Consider the following 19,838-nt stretch of genomic DNA (forward strand, 5'->3'; position numbering starts at 1 on the left):
TAGGCACACTTCTCCCAATAGTAAATGTCAACGACTGGACACAGCAGCACACAGTGTCCTATCAAGGCCAGTTATTTCAATTTAATTGGTCAGCTTCCAATTAACTGCTTTAGTTATAGCACATCACTCATCCATGAATGGTGTTAGGAACACCTACACTGGACAAACTCAGAGTTATCTTTATTAGTCCAATCAAAGATGACCCAAATAGCCATCTTAAATCAACTGGGGATAAGATGGACTCCTGACCTCACAATCTACCTCATTATGACCTTGCACCTTATTGTCTGCCTGCACTGCACTTTCTCTGTAGCTGTAACACTTTATTCTGCATTCTGTTATTGTTTTACCTTGTACTACCTCAATGCACTGTTGAAATGAATTGATCTGTATGGACGGTATGCAAGATAAGTTTTTATCTGTCCCTCAGTACGTGTAACAATAATAAACCAATCTACTGACTTAAAAGTGTTACTGGTTCTCAGTACATACAGCTGTGTTCTTGCTGGACTGTGTAAGTTGGAACATTTTTGTATCAAAAAAAGAAACTCAGCAATATCAGATCCATGTTCTTGTGTTTATTAATCACATTCAGCAAATCATTTTACAGAGAGGTTCTGAGACAAATGGTCAAATAAAAATCAGTATTTAAAAGACTTAGCAGCTGTGGCTGTGTTATATGCTACTCTGTGACTGATGAAATACTTCTAAAAATATGATTTGTGTGCAATGACCCATACCCATCTGGATCTTTTTTCCTCCCATAAAGAGACTTCCACTGTGCAGGCTGCCAGCTGCTCAGAGTTTGGACAGACCATTTGTATGATTGATTAAATGGGCACCAAAGACTGGAACATCAGCCCACTTCACTGCTCATTAAGTGGGTTCCAAAATGTGACGTGGCACCATTGTAATATATGTCAGTACTTTACAGGGCAATTCACTGGCAATGAAGGCACAAGGCTGGGAGCCATCCTGCCCAGACCATATTCCTGATGAAACAACAGGCATTAATGCAAAATTCCCAACACACTTATGAGCACTGCTTGCTGACAGGAGTAATTGGCCTGCTGTTTTTGTCACTAAACCACAAAACTGGTTCTTGTAGATCATACATGGGAAATTGGGATCCAGATAATTGGGCAGCCTAAAATGTGCCATTGCCCCTCGCAGTGCCTGAATTCTTTATTTATTATTAATTTAAGGAAAGCTGGACACAAGTGTTTTTGAAAAAAGATCTTGCAGATACAACAGCATTACGTAAGAGTGGTTATGTAAGTATTTTAAGGTTTTTTAATTAAATTGAACAATACTGGAGAAAATTAAAAAATGAAGTGCTATTTACAGCAAGGTGTTCTATTGAACAGTACCAAATGTGCTTAGGTCCCATCAAGTGACACATCAAAGCAACGAGACCTGCAGGGCCATGCAGTATCCAAGGACAACATCTAACCAGATGATCTAGATTTCCTGTAAGATATTTAAATGTGGCCTATAAACTATTATTAGACACTTGTATTTTTATCAAAATGAATAATTATTCAAAGAGAGCAAAAGCAAATTGCTTGTCATTCCAATTAACTCCAGGAGGAGTTTACATAGACTCTTAAGGGCACACTAACAATGCACAACACATACACATCTCAATTGCTAATTGCTCCCAGAGTGTGTGAATAGAGAGGAGATTTTACACCTATATTTTCCCATAAAATTTATCAAAATAGTTTGTACTTTAGCTGAACAGAGAATTGAGCATATTCAACTATTTTCATGAAGTGCTATTCAAAAATGTTTGCTGTTTTTCATTCGTAAAAGCTATGTTAAATTATGACTTAACATTGTTGAGAACCTTCATTATAAATCAGAGTCTATGATTTGAAATACGTGGTTATTGTGGCCTATTGAGGGGCCATTTATTACAACTTTTGATAAATCTGCAACATTTTGGTAAATGAAGCTGAAATAAGGAATATATCTTTTGTGGAGTAAAAAATATTAAATGAAATTGAATTATCAAAACAGGGGACATAGAGCACTAATTTTCATTTATGTTTGGATAGTAACATTTTATAGATTGGGGATAAAAGTGAAAATGTGTTCAAATTGTTGGATTATAACAAAAATGGATTTATTGGATAAAAGGAAATTGGAGCATTTCATGGAATGTGGTTACAGTATTTATTAGACATTCTACATTACTGTAAAACTAGCTCAAGGTTTGAATAGAGGTCATTCTGTGTGATTACACAGAATCAGAGATGTTTTACTTTTCTTTAGAATTGAATAGAAATATGGGACAAGATTGAATTGGAATTGTCAGGGGATAGTAGGCTGAGTTTAAAACGAGGCACAGTTATTAAATGGACTGGGGAAGGGACTTGTAGGTGAAATTAGGAAGGACTGTTAATGGAAAAAGGTTCAGACTATTAAATATAATGGACTTACATGAAGACAAATGACAGGATTTCTTACAGAATATAAAACTCTGTCAGCTCGGCTGGACATCCTAGATGTTATGAAATTGGCATTTCTTGAGACACTGGACACTGATGATAGAATTCTTGAAATGAAGACATATTGGAATATTTTTTATTAATAGTAAGTTCATAAGAAAAATAATGAGTCGGATGTTCTTCACGTAAGAACTAGAATTGTTAGACAACGTTAGACAAAGGTTGATGTTTATGAGGTAATGAGGTTGCAATCATAAGTTGCGAGAATGTTTTTGAATTGTTATGAGATAGAATAGTGCTTGGTTTGTTAAGTAAAGTCGGGCTTCAGTTGCTAAATGAAAAGAGATCCAGGATTACAGACTTTTCCCCTAATGTTGAATGGTTGGTCTGTGGCAAATTAAAAATAAAAACTCCTTTATCATTATTTTGAACTCTGCTTGGGTGTTTTATACCCTTCTGATCAATGCACAGTACAAAGTTGATCTCAGTTTGACTCTATTGAATTATTAGATAGATGTTTCTATAGAGGATACTCAACACATATCGACATCCAAGCGGATGTAATGAAATCAATCATTTACTTCCAATAATCTGATATATATCAAATAAGGAAAATATTTCAAAGTGAGGTTTCCCCTTTAAACTATAGTTTTAGAGATTTTGTTTTGCCAGAATATTCCCACAAAGAAGCTGGTCATGCACTCCTTTTATACAATATACAAACACTTGACTCTCCACAAACGCTAGTTCTACTAAACACAGTGGATGCGATCAGTATCAAGAGACCGATCGTTCTGTTCACAGTCAATATCCAAAGCTCGTTCCTTTATAGCTCGGACTGTTTGAGGGCTGGTGGAGAACGATGAGGATTTAGCAACATGATTCGTGTGAGTCCCTTCGTTTCCCCGAACCTTGGTGTCCTGCATGTGTGTGGAGACTCCATGTAACGGCATGTCATGTTTGACTCTCAGGTAGGCTTTGACTTTGTGATGCCTGGGTTTGCCCTCACTGTAATCAGTCACTCTACATTCATAAGTGCCTTCATCTGAAATCTTTATGTTGGACAACCGTAGCTTGTGAGAGATATTGCTTCCAACCACCTTCACAGCCTAAAGGAAATAGAAAAGATAAACAATGGCTTGAAAAAATGGTTAGCAAAGAGAAGTCTAATGAGAAATGAAGTTTCATCCATGTAAGACTTGCTCCTACTAAGTTCCTTAGGTTTTGTAGCATCAAATTAAATAATGAATAGTGATTTGAATAAATTCATTTGTTATTTTAGATTTGATGCCAAATGCAATTGTTTAATAAGGGATTTCCTGTAAGAAAGTTTCCAAGATCCAGCATCCCAAGCGACTTTCTGTCAGTTTAGTGCAACATTGTTCAGTTACAGCATACTGTACATATTAATATTTATTCAATACTTAAAATAAACTATTTAAAACAAAGTGCTTTCTATCTAGGCAAGTTGATTCCTGGAAAGGCAATGCCCTCTTGTAAAGAAGAGCTTTCATTTACGTAATGCTGAATCACTTTTCTGAGAAGTATGCAAAGGCAGCTCCAATGGACTAGAGTGTGCAGGAACCGGCATATGGTAGTTCAAACTCGATATAGCCTGGATGCTGAAATGATGTTGTGATTATTATTCACACAAGATATTAGTATGAGAATTGTTTGTGCAGTGTCTTACTGGTAACTCAGGTCACAGAAATCTAATGGTGACCTAATAAAGATCCTTAAAAATTATGAAACGTTTTGTTGCAATAGATGTAACATTCTACACCAGCCAGACCAAGTCCCTCTCATCCCTTGGCAACATTTTCCCACCCAACCACCATTGCACCCCAACCCTCATTCATTAATGCTACATCCATTTGTTCAGTAGCTGTACTCCAATGTGACTGGAAGAGTGTTGCTTGAACTACAGTGTGTCCCTTTGAGCTGGCTGTAAAGATCCCACCTACTGTATCTGTGCTGTCAACTGTAAGAACTTGCAACACTTCAATAGGGAACATCACGCCAAAACCAAAAATGGTAATTTTAGCACAACACTAGACAGGGAAGCCTGACAATACTGTTCTTGCCCTTTGTGTGACTTTCAATAATAGTTAGGATGAGCCACAATGATATTCAGATTATGGAGTAGTTTCTGGGCCTGGCTGTCCAGCATAGCAGAGAGAGTGAGCTGCACTTTTGGAAGAGCTGTTTTTCAGATGAAATGTTAAAGGCTAGGCTCAGTTCCAATGAAAGATAACCAAGCTGAAACATTAACTCAGCTCCTCTCTCCACACATTTCCCTGCCTGCTGAGTATTTTCTGTTCATTATTTAAGCTTTCTAGTCTATTGCTTTTGATTTTGAATTATATCCAGCATTTTGTCCAATGTTTATCCCTCAACCAACATCACAAAAATAAATGATCTAGCCTTTGATGCTTGGGACCCTGCTGTTTAAAATTAGCTGCAGTAATTCCTACAGCACAACAACAGCAATGTATCAAATTACTTCACTGCATAGTTATTTCAAGCACCCTAACATAATGAAAGATATACAACTCTTTCTGTCTTTCTCTCCCAAGTGTAATTAATCTGAACTCCACAATGTTCACCCATCCATGTATCACCATTGTTTAACCTCCTCTTTAGAAACAGAAGCCTATAAGTTCACCAGTGCTAGTCTTCCCCTTTAAAATGGCATTAGCAATCTCCCTAACAATGTTTTGAAAAAATCTATAATTGCAAAATTCTTTCGTGATTGCTCAAATCAGCACTACTGGGCTCCATCGTGTTATGCTGCTCTCCTTCAGAAACACAGGACATGACTAATCGAACTTCTTACCCTGTGCACACATATACCCATAACTCTGACCTTAGAGAGCCGCACTCCAATACAAGCAACACCCTTCCAGCTACTGTGGAGTTTTGACAAGAAATGAACAGCTGCTCCAAGGATTGGAGGGGGTGGGGGCAGAGTACTCCCAGGCAGACCTATACAGGTTGCTGAAGAACAGGAGACAACCTCCCTATGCAAGAGCATTCTCGACAGGAGGTTGCTAGGGAGGTGTCTATATGAATGCCTAGATTTTGGGGAACCTTCCAATCCAATTAAACGACCCATGAGCTCTTGATGCCAACATCGCTCTAACCAAAAATTATCTGTAACTGTTGAGCTTCTATGACTTCTGAGATACAGCAGTGAACAGCACAGGGTCATATGATATGTAGAGTCAGCTTTGAAGAGTCCTGAGGCTAGATTTCAGTGAATCAGGGTGAACTTGGCTTTGGATTGAAAAGCAGTTGTCTGAGCTTGTAGATGAGATTTTCTGAGGTCATCGATGTGATCGAGGACCACCTTGCTGAAGATTAGCATGCACAGATATTCCCCTGCAAGGAGGGTTGATAAGCGGGTGAAACATGGATGGATAAACTGTGGGGAGTCACCTTTTTTGGTCAGATATTTTTCATCTATTTTTAACTCTTTTCTACCTGATGAAAATGGAACCACTTCCCACTTAGGAAGAGTTCTGGCATCTCCAGCTGCTTAGATTTGAAACCACCAGGTGGTGAAGTGTTTGGGATCCCACTGTGGGCCAGTCATTGAGGTTTGTTTCGGAGAGAGTTGTGCAACACTCTGCCCATGACTGCAGGAGACTGAACCTGGCCCTTTAAATAACAGTGCTGTGAGCCCTCAGCGTCGGGAACAGCCGGTTCTTCTGTGAATGAATAGTACCAGAGGTTATTTGGTCTAACCTGGTTGAAAATTGCCCTAAAGATGTAGTTTGTGCATTGCACTACAGTTGATGCCATTTGAGCAAGCTGGACACCAGAATAGCAGTGCCCAGGCATAAGAAAACCTTGCACCAAAAACCATGGAGCCATACAGCACAGAAACAGGCCCTTCAGCCCACCATGTACATGCTGACCATCAAATATCTATCTATACTAATCCCTTTTACCATATCTTGGTCTGTGGCCTACTATGCCCTGGTAATTCAAGTGCTCATCTAGTACTTCTTAAATGTTGTGACAGTACCTGCCTCCATTGCCTTTTCAAGCAGGTGATTGCTACTACATTCTGGGTAAAATGATTCTTCCTTAGATCCTCTCTAAAACCTTTACTCCTCTCTTTAAACCTACACTCTCTGCTCCTTGACACATCAGCCATGGGGAGAAGTTTCTTACTATCCACCCTATCTGTGCCTCTCATGATTTTGTACAGGTCTTCACTCATCCTCCTCCAATGAAAGGAAAACAAATCAGCCTATCCTGTCTCTCCTCATAACTGAAGTGTTTCATCCCAGTAAATCTCCTCTGCACCCTTTCCATTGCAATCACAATATTAACAACTGGTATCAACTCTCTTACACCTGTAGACAACATTACTTAATGTTGTGTTTATATAACTTTCTTCTGAGCAATGTTTTTTTCCCAGCATTGCACAGATTAACTTCTAAACCAGCATTTCATCCACTACAGCATCCATGGACCACCGTGTGCTCTGTGAACCATACGATCAATGGTTTCTTCTTATATAGCTGTTGCATTTGCATGCAGCCTACCTGTACTACCTGTATACACCTACACTGTCAAATCAGTCAGGGCCATATAGCTTGTCATTTTGGAAAAAAAAATTGTAAAATGTAAAAATGTACTACAAACAAGCCAGAGGCCTGAGTTCATCTGCCTTAATCATATATGCCCATATATTAACTTCTGTCAAGGTCACTCCAAGGTGCCTTGCTATATAAGATTTGTGCCTTAAAGTTTATGTGCAGATCTTTAAAATGTTCCCTGTGTTCTCATAATTTTGATAAGGGTCTGACCTCAAGCGGGCAAAACACAGTTCAAAGGTAATAAAAAATATAATGAGTCGAGTAAACAGATCAATGTGAACTTACCCCAAACTCATTAGCTTCTCAGCTAAATCAATTTAAATGCATTGTCTGCCACCAATAAAATTAATTCACTGCATTCAACTTCTGCCAGGAAAGATATTAAATCCAAGCTCTTAACGTGGTTGAAGCTGTGAAGTGATCAGGGATTTTGGGAGACCTGCCTGTTGATAGTAAGATAGCTAATTTCACGGTGCTTTTTTTATTATCTGGCAACCCACAGTGCACAACACATAATGTGTTGGAGAATTAAATGGTGCTGAAAAGCAAGAAAGGGTCTTTGTGGTGTTTCTACTATCACAAGACGGTCCATTGAAATGAAATAAATGTTTCCTTTAATTACCATTAAGTTTAACTTTGTGTAATGTTCAGAAATTCACATGGAGTTGTAGTAGCTTTTCAGCTATTACTTAACTGATGTTTTCTGTGGTTAAAATTAATACTGTTTATTGAGGACATTCAATTATTCTCATCCTTATATTAGCTCGAACTCCAGTCCCTCATCAGTTTTCAGACATGCAGACAGGTTGTGAAATTTGTATTAGAGCACAGTTTCCTTCTTGCAGGAAATCTCCACATATCAGAAAAAATTAACATACAGTGAAAACTGCACAAAGGCAATTTTATCCATGTCATTGAAAACAGAGGATGAGCTTACAGGTACCTTTGAGCGTTAGAGTGAGGCATATGTAAACCACTTCTGCTGTTATCATTCAGGTACATGAGGAATGGAGTTCTGAATATTCAGTCTATCTGAGGAGAGTCAATAGCCTGGGTTCTGCAGACATCCAGATCATAATACAGTTACACTTGTACACTCTGTACAAGATTAGGACACTATCACACTTCTCCTAATGCATGGTGCAAAAAGGATTTAGAGACCCTGGAGAAAGTGAAAAGATTTTTAAGTGTGACACTTGTGATCAGAGGTTATTCCTTTCAGAAAGACTGATCAGGCTGGGATTTGGTGGAAAGAGATGATCAAACAGTGTTTTCTAAAGTTATGAAGGACTTTGCCAGGAAGTATTTCCACTTGTGGAGAAATCAAAAATCAGTCATAAGATGGACACCAATTAATTCAATAAACCATTCAGGACAACCTCTTTACTTAGAACATAGAATCTGCTGGCATTGGCTATTGAGGAGAAAAGAAACAGTTAATTTGAATGACAAGTAGGCAAGTGAATAGGGGAGAAATGGAGTAAGAAAAACCGAAAGTTGAGATAAAAAGAGTAGGACAAGGCTTGGTAGGAAATGGCATAGACCTGCTGGGCTGGCTGGATATCTTACAAACTATAAGTTCTATGCTTTGCTACAACTACTGATCTTACTTGATAACTTTGTCGGGGTCCTTACGTACCTTAAAGGGGTGAGATCTACGTGGTGATATTCACTTTCTCACACTTGTAACTAAACACAGTTTATCCTCAACAGAGAACATTTCGTGCTTCAACTTTTTTATTCCTTTCAGACATCAAAAATCTTGAATTCCAATACTCCTCCTGACATTTCTCCTGGTCACTTTCCTCTGACCCCATCTCTTCCCCATTTCTATCCTGTGCTATGTTTACACCATCCCTACTGCTCTTCCCCTCTCTGAGCTCAATCTGTCCTCAGCAGAGGCCCCACCTTCGTCTCCTTAATGAATTCCGAGCCCTACATGACATTGAATCTTTTTCCATTTCCTCCATCTCTGTGGCCAGGAATCTGCATCCCAGACTGCTGACCCTTCTTCAGATCTCCAGAATTCCCAATCCACCGGGACCTCTTTCTCTTATCTTCTATTTATTGCTAACCTACTGACCTCTGAACTTGCAGAGCTCTGTTCACTGAGAACCAACACTGGTATCATTACCAAACCCACTGACTAGTTACATCCTCATGACTCCCTCTCGACCATGATTCCACAATCGAACTCAGGCTGTCATCTCCCACATAATCGCAGACCTCATTTTCTCAGAAGATCTTCTCTCTCTCCACCATTTCCAACGTTGAAGTGCCCCAATCTTGGACAGCAGCCTTCTACCTTCTGGCCAGCATTAACAAGCAGGATGGTTCAAGTGGACACATTATTTCAGTTTGCTCTTGCTGGAAAACTTATTTCTGTCCACCTTGACTCCATTCTTGCTCCTCTGGTTCAGTCCATTCCCACTTACCTTCATGACATTTTGGATCCCTTCCACCACTTCAACAGTTTCCAATTCCCTGGTCCTAATTGGCCAAGAAAGCTCACCAGTGTCTCTACTTCCTCAAGAAGCTAAAGAAGTTTGGCATATCCCCTTTGACCCTCACAAATTTTTATCCATGCACCTTAGAAAGCATCCTATTGGGATGGATCACGGCTTGGTACGGCAACTGCTCTTCCCGGGACTGCAAGAAACTGCAGAGAGTTGTGGACACAGCTCAGCACATCAGGAAAACCAACCTCCCCTCCATGGACTCTATTTACATTTCTCACTGCCTTGGTAAAGCAACCAACATAATCAAAGACCCACCCACCACAGACATTCTCTCTTCTTCCCCCACCCATTGGGCAGAAGATACAAAAGCCTGAGAGCATGTATCACCAGGCTCGAGGACAGCTTCTATCCCACTGTTATAAGACTATTAAACAGTCCCCTAATATAATAAATTGGACTCTCGACTTCATAATCTACCTCGTTATGACCTTGCACCTTATTGTCTACCTACACTGCACTTTCTCTGTAACTGTGACACATTATTCTGCATTCTGTTATTGTTTTCCCTTGTACTACCTCAATGCACTGTTCAACAAAATGATCTGTATGGATGGCATGCAAAACAAAGTTTTTCACTGTACCTCGGTACATGTGACAATAATAAACCAATTTGCCAATTTATACTCCCTTTGCACTTTTACCCCACATCAGGATGGTCTGAGGACATGCTGCTTCTTCCTTGAACAGAGATCTAACCAGTTCTCTGCCACCAATGCACTCATTCTCCTGGCTGAACTCATCCTCACATTGAATAACTTCTCCTTCAGCTCCATTCACTTTCTCCTGATCAAGTGTACCTATGGGCACTCATATGGACTCAAACTATGACTTTTTTAATGCAAAACATGGCAATTCTCAGGCCCACTCCATGAACTCTTTTTCCAGTACATTGATGACTACATCGGTGTTCCTACACCCAGATAGAACTTGGCAAGTTCATTTTATTTGCTGTCAACTTCCTCCCTGCCCTCATCTTCACATGGTCTATCTCTGATTCTTCTCTTCCTTTCCTGGATCTCTCTGTCTCCATCTCAAGGGATAGGCTCACCAGCGATATCCTCTACAAGCCCACACACTCCCACAGCTACTTTGATTGTACTTCCTACTGCTTGCAAGGACTCTGTCTCTATTGCAGTGGCTCTGACGATGAGACATTCCACACAGGGATCTCTAAACTGTCTTCCTCCTTCTTGAATCGTGGCTTCCCCTCAACCACAACGGGCAGAGCCCTTTATCTGCATCTCATCTATTTCCCACACCTCTGCTCTCACCCCCTCAGTTCCTGCACAGAACAAGAGTTCCCCTGGGTCCTCACGTTCCACCCCAGCAGCCAGAACATCAAATAACCCTTCACAAATTCCACCAGCTCCAACAGGATTGCACCACCATACATATATTCTCCCCACCCCTTTCAGAATTCTGAAAGGCTAGGGTTAGGGTTAGACCTGAGGTTCACAAGTCCCTGGTCCACTCCCCCGTTGCCACCAACAATTTCCATTGCATCTACTTTCCCGTGCAACACAGGAGATGCAACTCTTGTCCTCTCGTTACTACCCATCCAGGTTCCCAAACAGTCCTTCTAAGTGGAGCAGCATTTCACGTGCCCGTCTTCCAATCTAGTGCACTGCGTTCAGTGTTCATAATGTGGCCTCCTCTGTATTGGAGAAACCACATGCAGATTGGATGATTGCTTTGTGGAGCACTGATGTTCAGTCCGCGGGGGTGACCCTGAGCTTTCTGTTGCCCATCACTTTAGTTTGTTGTCCCTCTTCAACTCTGTGCTATCTGTCCGTGGCCTCCAGCAATGTTACACAAGCTTGAGGAACAGCAGGTCATCTTCTGTCAGGGCAGATTGCAGCATTCTGGACTCAATGCAGAGTTTGATAACTTTCAATAACTCACTCATTCTTTCTATCAGATTCAAAACTGCCTATTTCTGTGTGATCCATCTGTGACTTTGGCTCTTTCTGTTAGTACAGCCTAGTCTGCTGCACATATTCTACAAAGCTGCCATAAGCAACAAATTACCCAGACAAAACTGATCCTAACTGCCACATTAACTCATCTGGTCTCACCCTATCAGTGATTTTCCCTATGCTGCATTCTTCCATTCCCCACCTTCTCTGATACGAAAATCAAATCTGTCTTTTCTTTTTCCCAGTTCAGGATCTCGGACCTGAAACGTTAACTTTGTTTCTCTTTCCACAGTTGCTGCCTGACCCATTTCCAGTATTTTTTGATTTTATTTCACATGATATTCTTAGTAAGGTTTGAGCTCCCAGAAGAGAGCCAGCCTTAGTAAATGGGTAAAGTCACATAATGGGACAAGATGACTTCTGGGGTCTGGTAAAAGGAGGGCCATTGCTTACCTTATGCCTGATGTTTGAATTTTGTGGAGCCTGGCAGTTGAATTGATCACCCCTCTGCTCTCTTCCAGGGCCCTTAAAATTGAAAACTCCTCCAGGTGGCCATAACAGCTCAGATCACCAGCAGGACACTTGTCATTAGCTGTGCCCAGCAGGCAGAACTTTGGCTGGTACATTCTTGCTATTTGCACACCCTTTGGATATCTCTTCAGAGTACTGGAGGCTGAGGGGGGACTTGACAGAGGTTTTCAAAATAGAGACATAGATAGAGTTGACAGTCAGAATCTGTTCCCCAGCATAGAAATGTCAGACACCAGAGGACATGCTTTTAAGGTTAGAGGGGGAATATTTAAAGGGGACGTGAGGGGTAAGTTTTTACGCAGAGAGTGGTATGTGCCTGGAATGGGTCACCAGGGGTAGCAGTGGAAGCAGGCAGTTTGGTGGAGTTTAAGAGGCTTTTAGACAGACCCATGAATATGAAGGGAATGGAGGGATGTGAGTGATACACAGGAGGGGGACATTTACTATAAATTGGCAATAAGATCGGCACAACATCGTGGGCTGAATGGCCTGTACAGTGCTGCATTGTTCTATGTTCTATAACCTCCATGTTGGCTGCATGTTCAGGAGCCCAACACATTGCAATGTGACAAATGACTGCAGGTTCAGCTTTGTGCCTGTGGAGAATTCAGACCACGGAAAATGGAACAAAATTAATAGCGTACTCAATGTTGGACTGCAAGGTGCTGGTTTTCCCCACATGGCTGTAAAATCCGGAACCAGCTCTAAATCCTTCTATCTCATCTCCTTACTTTCTCTTTCGAACTTACCCCTGACTAACCTGCTGTCTCTCTATTGGCTTGGTATTACATTTTGTTTATGCTCCTGTCAGGCATCTTGGAATATTTCACAACATCCAAGATGCTATGTAAATACAAGTTGTAGTGTTGTCATTCTAAATGTTTTCTGCAGATACCTCCTGTTGCCATTTTTCTATTGGATTCACATTTTACATTGGTGTTAAATTTTGTTCATGATTCTGAACAATATGTTTATGCACTTAATAGAAGTGCTGTAGCATCACAGCATATGCTTCGTATCACTATCATATGGGAATAGGTTGCACAGTCAAGGTAAATTCATCGGTGAAGCAAATTAATAAATGATATGTAATTTACAAGCTTAATAATTGTCTTTGACATTTCAATTGATTTAAAAAAATTTCTATAACTGAATTTTTGGTCACATCTTTGACAAATTGAAATCACAGGAATTACACTGTGGTGTACTTTACTGACCATTTTATTAATAAACAGATAGTCAAGTGAAAAATTAATTGGAGGCTTTTTCAATAAGCACAGTGTCAAGGATTTAATTTTGAGGTTTGCATTAATTTTAAAATCACACACGTTATTGGTTCCTCCTTGTTTGGAAGATTTCCAATTACCTTTGTTTGAAAATTGTGGTCTTGTGATTCAAAACCAGAATAGATCCATCCAAAGCCTTAAATTCTGCCCCATCCAAACCTCCTTAGTGTGAAAGGTTTGGAGGGGGCGGAATTTGTTAGGTGTGACCAAGAAGGATTCCTGACACAATATGTAGACAGGCTGACTAGAGGAGAGACCATTCTGGATCCGGTACTAGGCAATGAATCTGGCCACGTGTCAGATCTCTCAATGGGTGAGCATTTCGGAGACAGTGACCATAACTCCCTGACCTTTACCCTTGCCTTGGAGAGGGATAGGAGCAGATGGTATGGGAAAGTATTTAATTGGGGGAGGAGGAATTATGATGCTGTTAGGCAGGAACTTGGGAGCGTAAATTGGGGGCAGATGTACTCAGAAATGCACAATGGAAATGTGGAGGTTGTTTAGAGATCACTTGCATGGGGTTCTGGATAGGTTTGTCCCATTGAGGCAGTAAAAAGGATGGTAGGGTGAAGGAATCATGGTTGACAAGAGATGTGGAATATCTAGTGAAGAGGAAGAAAGAAGCTTTCTTCAGGTTTAGGAAGCAAGGATCAGACAGGGCTCGAGAGAGTTACAAGGTAGCCAGGAAGGAGCTTAAGAATGGACTTAGGAGAGCTAGAAGGGGGCAAGAAGAGGTCTTGGTGAATAAGATTAAGGAAAACCCCAAGATGTTCTACTCGTATGTGAAGAACAGGTGGATGACTATAGTGAAGGTTGGACCGATCAAGGATAGAGGAGGAAATGTGCCTGGAGTCAAAGGAGGTAGGGGAGGTCCTTAATGAATACTTTGCTTCAGTATTCACCTGTGAGAGAGACCTTAACATTTGTGAGGACAGCGTAAAACAGGCTGATCAGCTAAAACATGTCGATGTTAAGAAGGAGGATGTGCTGGAACTTTTGAAAAACATTAGGATAGATAAGTCCCTGGGGCTGGATGGGATATATCCCAGGATACTACAGGAAGCAAGGGAAGAGATTTCTGAGCCCTTGGATCTTTGAGTCCTCGTTTTCCATGGGAATGGTACTGGAGGATTGGAGGGTGGCAAATGTTGTCCCCTTATTCAAAAAAGGTAGTAGGGATAGTCCAGGGAATTACAGACCAGTGAGCCTTACATCTGTGGTGGGCAAGCTATTGGAAAGGATTCTAAGAGAGAATCATGGACTTATTAGGGACAGACAGCATGGCTTTGTGAAGGGAAGATCATGTCTCACAAGCCTTTGAGGAGGTGACCAGGCAGATTGACAAGGGTAGTGCAGTAGATGTGGTCTACGTGGATTTTGGTAAGACCAGGTTCTACATGGTGGGCTTCTTCAGAAGGTCAGAAGGCATGGGATCCAGGGAGGCTTGGCCATGTGGATTCAAAATTGGTTTGCCTGTAGAAAGCAGAGGGTTGTGGTGGAGGGAGTGAATTAAGATTGGAGGGCTGTGACTAGCGGTGTCCCACAAGGATCTGTTCTGGGACCTCTACTTTTCGTGATATTTATTAATGACTTGGATGAGGGGGTAGAAGGGTGGGTTAGCAAGTTTGCAGATGACACAAAGGTCGGTGGTGTTGTGGCTAGTGTGGAGGACTGTCGAAGATTGCAGAGGGATATTGATAGGATGCAGAGCTGGGCTGAGCAGTGGCAGATGGAGTTCAATCCAGAGAAGTGTGAGGTGGTACACTTTGGAAGGACAAACCCCAAGGTGGAGTACAAGGTTAATGGCAGAATTCTGGGTAGGGTGGAGGAGCAGAGGGATCTGGGGGTCCATATCCACAGATCCCTGAAAGTTGCCTCACAGGTGGATAGGGTAGTTAAGAAAGCTTATGGGATGTTAGCTTTCATAAGTCGTGGGATCGAGCTTAAGAGCTGCGACGTAATGATGCAGGTCTACAAAACTCTGGTTAGACCACACTTGGAGCACTGTGTCCAGTTCTGGTTGCCTCATTATTGTTGTGGCTATCCCTCGAGGTCGAGGATGATGGTCTTCGTTCCGTTGATCCATTTATGGGCTCTCAAGTGGTTTATGAGTCCAATCTTGGCTCTGAAAGTTCTCCCGCATTCAGGACAGGTGATTCCAGATGGCAGATTGGGCTTTGGGTGTTGCTGCCTCTCTTTCCATTTTCTTCTCTTTTCCTCTAATTCTGCACATCTGTCAGCTTCGAAGGTTGCTGTTCCTTCTCAGATGATGGTTTGCCAGAGTTTCCTGTCCATGGCAGTGGTTTCCCAATTGTTGATGTCGACATTACATTTCTTCATGTTGGTTTTTAAGACATCTTTGAATCTTTTCTGTTGTCCGCCTCTTTTACCTTTGCCTACTTTAAGCTGGGAGTAGAAGATTTGTTTCGGCAGACGTTCACCTTTCATCCGAACAACATGACGGCTCCATCTTAGTTGGTTCTTGATAACATTGGCTTCAATCCTTGTTGTTTTTGCTTCATTTAGCACGCTGACGTTGGTTCTTCTATCTTCCCAGCTGATATTTAAGATATTTCAAAGACAGCGTTGATGGAACTTTTCAAGTGCCTTCAGATGTCGTCGGTATGTTGTCCAAGTTTCTGATGCATACAGGAGCGTTGGGATCACCACTGCTTTGTACACTAACATTTTAGTGTCTGTTCGGATGTCACGATCATGAAAGACTCTTGTTCGGAGACGTCCAAAAGCTGTTCCAGTGCTTTTAAGACGATGTTGGATCTCGTCATTAAGGTCAACATTGGAGGAGAGGTGACTTCCAAGATATGGAAAGTGGTGCACATTTTCCAGGGTTGTTTCGCCAAGTTGAATAGATGGTTCTATCTGATTTGTCTCAGTTGGTGAGGGTTGGTAGATGATCTGAGTCTTCTTGGAATTGATGGTAAGTCCAAATTTTGTGTATGCACGGTTGAAGGCAGTCAGAATCTGTTGTAGGTGGTTTTCTGAGAGAGCTACAACACAGTTGTCATCTGCGTATTGGAATTCGATGAGGGAACTCGTGGATGTCTTGTTTTTGGACTTGAGACGGGCAAGATTGAAAAGTCTGCCATCTGTTCTGTAGACAATTTCGATTCCTGGGGGTAGATCGTCCTTGATGATGTGGATGATTGTCGCAATGAAGATGGTGAACAAAGTTGGGGCAATCACACATCCCTGTTTTACTCCTGATTTGACTTGAAAAGGCTCACAGTTACTGTTGCTGACCATGGCTGTAGCAAGCCTGCCATTGTGGAGGAGTCTCAGGGTTCGAATGTACTTTTCAGGGCATCCATAGGTGGACAGGACATCCCATAGGAGTTCCCTTGATCCCGAGTCAAAGGCTTTGGTGAGGTCGATGAATGCCATGTACAGAGGTTGAAGTTGTTCACGACATTTTTCTTGCAGTTGTCACATTGTGAAGATCACGTCGATTGCTTCACGTGATGGTCTAACACCGGCTTGTGTCTCCGGAAGGATCTTCTTGGCTAAGGACTTGAGCCAGTTGTTCATGATGCAGGTGAGGATCTTTCCTGCTGTTGCTAATGGAAATTCCATGATAGTTTCTGCATTCGGATCGATCACCTTTCTTTTTGTAGATGGGAATGATTGTGGAGTCTCTAAAGTCTGCTGGTACGTCTTCATTTATCCAGATCTTGATGAGAAGTTGGTGCAGTTGGTAATGAAGCAGGTCATCTCCAATTTTGTAGACCTCGGCTGGTATTCCATCGAGTCCAGCGGCCTTGTTGTTTTTCAAGGTTTTGATGGCTTCCTTGACTTCTTCAAGTGTTGGTATTTTGCTTAGGGAGTCATCAACGGGTTGTTTTGGAACGGTGTTAATCATATTCCAGTCAAATGAGACGTTTTGATTTAGAAGATCTTCAAAGTGCTCCCTCCATCTAGAATTGATGTCAGCATTGCTCTTCGGGATGGTTAAACCATCTTTGCTTTTGAGAGGGGCTTAACTGAGAGTGGATGGGCCAAAAATAGCTTTAGTTGCATTAAACAAGCCTCAAGTGTCGTTGGCATCTGCTAGTTGTTGGATTCCCTGAGCTTTCTTCCTCCACCATTGGTTTGTCAGGTTTTGGGTGCTCTTCTGGACTGCAGCCTTGCATTCCTGATAGCGTTTCTTTTTAGTAGCCGATTGTTGGCCATTTTGTGAAGTGATGAAAGCTCATTATAGGAAGGATGAGGAAGCGTTGGAAAGGGTGCAGAGGAGATTTACCAGGATGCTGCCTGGTTCAGAGAGTATGGATTATGAGGAGAGACTAAGGGAGCCAGGGCTTTACTCTTTGGAGAGAAGGAGGATGAGAGGAGACATGATAGAGGTGTACAAAATATTAAGAGGAATAGATAGAGTGGACAGCCAGCGCCTCTTTCCCAGGGCACCAATGCTCAATACAAGAGGACATGGCTTTAAAGTAATGGGTGGGAAGTTCAAGGGAGATATCAGAGGGAAGTTTTTCACCCAGAGAGTGGTTGGGGCATGGAATGCGTTGCCTGGGGTGGTGGTGGAGGCAGGTACATTGGTCAAGTTCAAGAGATTGTTAGATAAGCATATGGAGGAATCTAAAATAGAGGGATATGTGGGAGGAAGGGGTTAGATAGTCTTAGGCGTGGTTTAAAGGTTGGCACAACATGGTGGGCCAAAGGGCCTGTATTGTGCTGTACTGTTCTATGGTTCTATGGATTTATGAGCATTTGGAGAAGCATAGTTTAATGAGGGACAGTCAGCATGGCTTTGTGAGGGGCAGGTCATGCCTCACAAGCCTGATTGAATTCTTTAAGGATGTGACAAAACTCATTGATGAGGGTAGAGCAGTGGATGTGGTGTACATGGACTTTAGTAAGGCATTTGATAAGGTTCCCCATGATAGGCTCATTCAGAAGGTCAGGAGGCATGGGATCCAGGGAAACAAGGCTGTGTAGATTCGGAATTGGCTTGCCCTTAGAAGGCAGAGGGTGGTTGTAGATGGAGAATATTTTGCCTGGAGGTCGGTGACCAGTGGTGTTTCACAGCTATCTGTTCTGGGACCCCTGCTCTTTGTAATTTTTATAAATGACTTGGACGAGGATGTGGAAGGGTAGGTTAGTAAGTATGCAGATGACACGAAGGTTGGTGGTTTTTGTGGATGGTGTCGAAGGTTATAATGGGACTTTGATAGGATACAGACCTGGGCTGAGTAGTGGCAGATAGAGTTCAACCCAGAAAAGTGTGAAGTGATTCACTTTGGAAGGTCACATTTGAAGGCAGAATACAGGGTTAATGGCAGCAGTGTGAAGGGATCTTGGGGTCCAAGTCCACAGATTCCCCCAAAGTTGCTGCGCAAGTTGATAGGGTTGTTAAGAAGGCATATGGCGTGTTTGCCTTCATTAGTTGGGGGACTGAGTTCAAGAGCCGTGAGGTAATGTTGCAGCTCTATAAAACCCTGGTTAGACCACACTTAGAATATTGTGTTCAGTTCTGGTCACTTCACTATAGGAGGATGTGGAAGCTTTAGAAAGGGTGCAGAGGAGATTTGCCAAGATACTACCTGGATTGCAGAGCATGTCTTATGAGGATAGGTTGAGTGAGATAGAGCTTTTCTCTTTGGAGAGAAGGAGGATGAGAGGTGACCTGATAGAAGTGCACAAGATGATAACAGGCATAGATTAAGTGGACAACTAAAGACTTTTTCCCAGGGTGGAAATGGCTAACATGAGGGGGCATAATTTTAAGGTAATTGCAGGAAAGTACGAGGGGATATCAGAGGTAAGTTTTTTACACAGAGTGGTGGGTGTGTGGAACGTGCCGCCAGGAGTGTTGATAGAGGCAGATACATTAGGGACATTTAAGAGACTCTTAGATAGGCACATGGATGATAGAAAAATGGAGAGGTATGTGGGAGGGAATGGTTAGATTGATCGTAGAGTTGGTGAAAAAGTCGGCACAACCCCATGGGCTGAAAGACCTGTACTGTGCTGTAATGTTCTATTCTATGTAAAGCATATGCATGAATTCAGTACTCAATGTGACATTTCTGAATCCATCAATTACCCTTGGGCTTTCATGTTTGATAAAAGTTAAGAGAGATTAAGGAATCAAATAGTTTGAAAATAGTTTAGTAAGGTGACTCTGGTAAAATATCTGCTGTGATCTTATTGAACAGTAGACCAGAGTCAAGGGCTGAATGGCCTGCTTTTATTTCTCATGTTCTATGTTTTTACACTGTGGAAGTGATACAAATAATGGCCACTAGAGGGTATTAAGGTCATGCAGTTGACAAGGCATTGCCCTGATCACACTTGATGTTTATTTTTATTTTGCATTTAAGGGACTGTAGATCACCATTTCCATTAAGCCTACAGTTGAGTTTCCCATATTGATGGCATAGGGTCCCCTCAAACTGCTTAACCATGATTTCAGCAAAAGAAAATTTAACTCAAACCCTTGGAAATTTGTCCGGAGGCAAATTTCTTTGGCACCAAGTATGCAGTGTCAAGCAGC

General features: G+C 41.7%; 1 protein-coding gene across 1 annotated transcript in view; it reads right to left on the reverse strand.

The window, feature by feature from the left end:
* Window positions 1-559: 559 nt before the first annotated feature.
* Window positions 560-19,838, reverse strand: part of LOC127578889 (V-set and transmembrane domain-containing protein 2-like protein) — a 100,896-nt gene continuing 81,617 nt past the window's right edge. Inside the window, exon 4 of the mRNA XM_052031434.1 lies at window positions 560-3,562. Coding sequence (XP_051887394.1) covers window positions 3,206-3,562 — 357 coding nt within the window. The 3' untranslated portion in view covers window positions 560-3,205. The remainder of the gene's footprint in view (window positions 3,563-19,838) is intronic.

Source organism: Pristis pectinata, chromosome 16 (genome assembly GCF_009764475.1).
Source record: "Pristis pectinata isolate sPriPec2 chromosome 16, sPriPec2.1.pri, whole genome shotgun sequence".
Lineage (NCBI taxonomy): Eukaryota > Metazoa > Chordata > Chondrichthyes > Rhinopristiformes > Pristidae > Pristis > Pristis pectinata.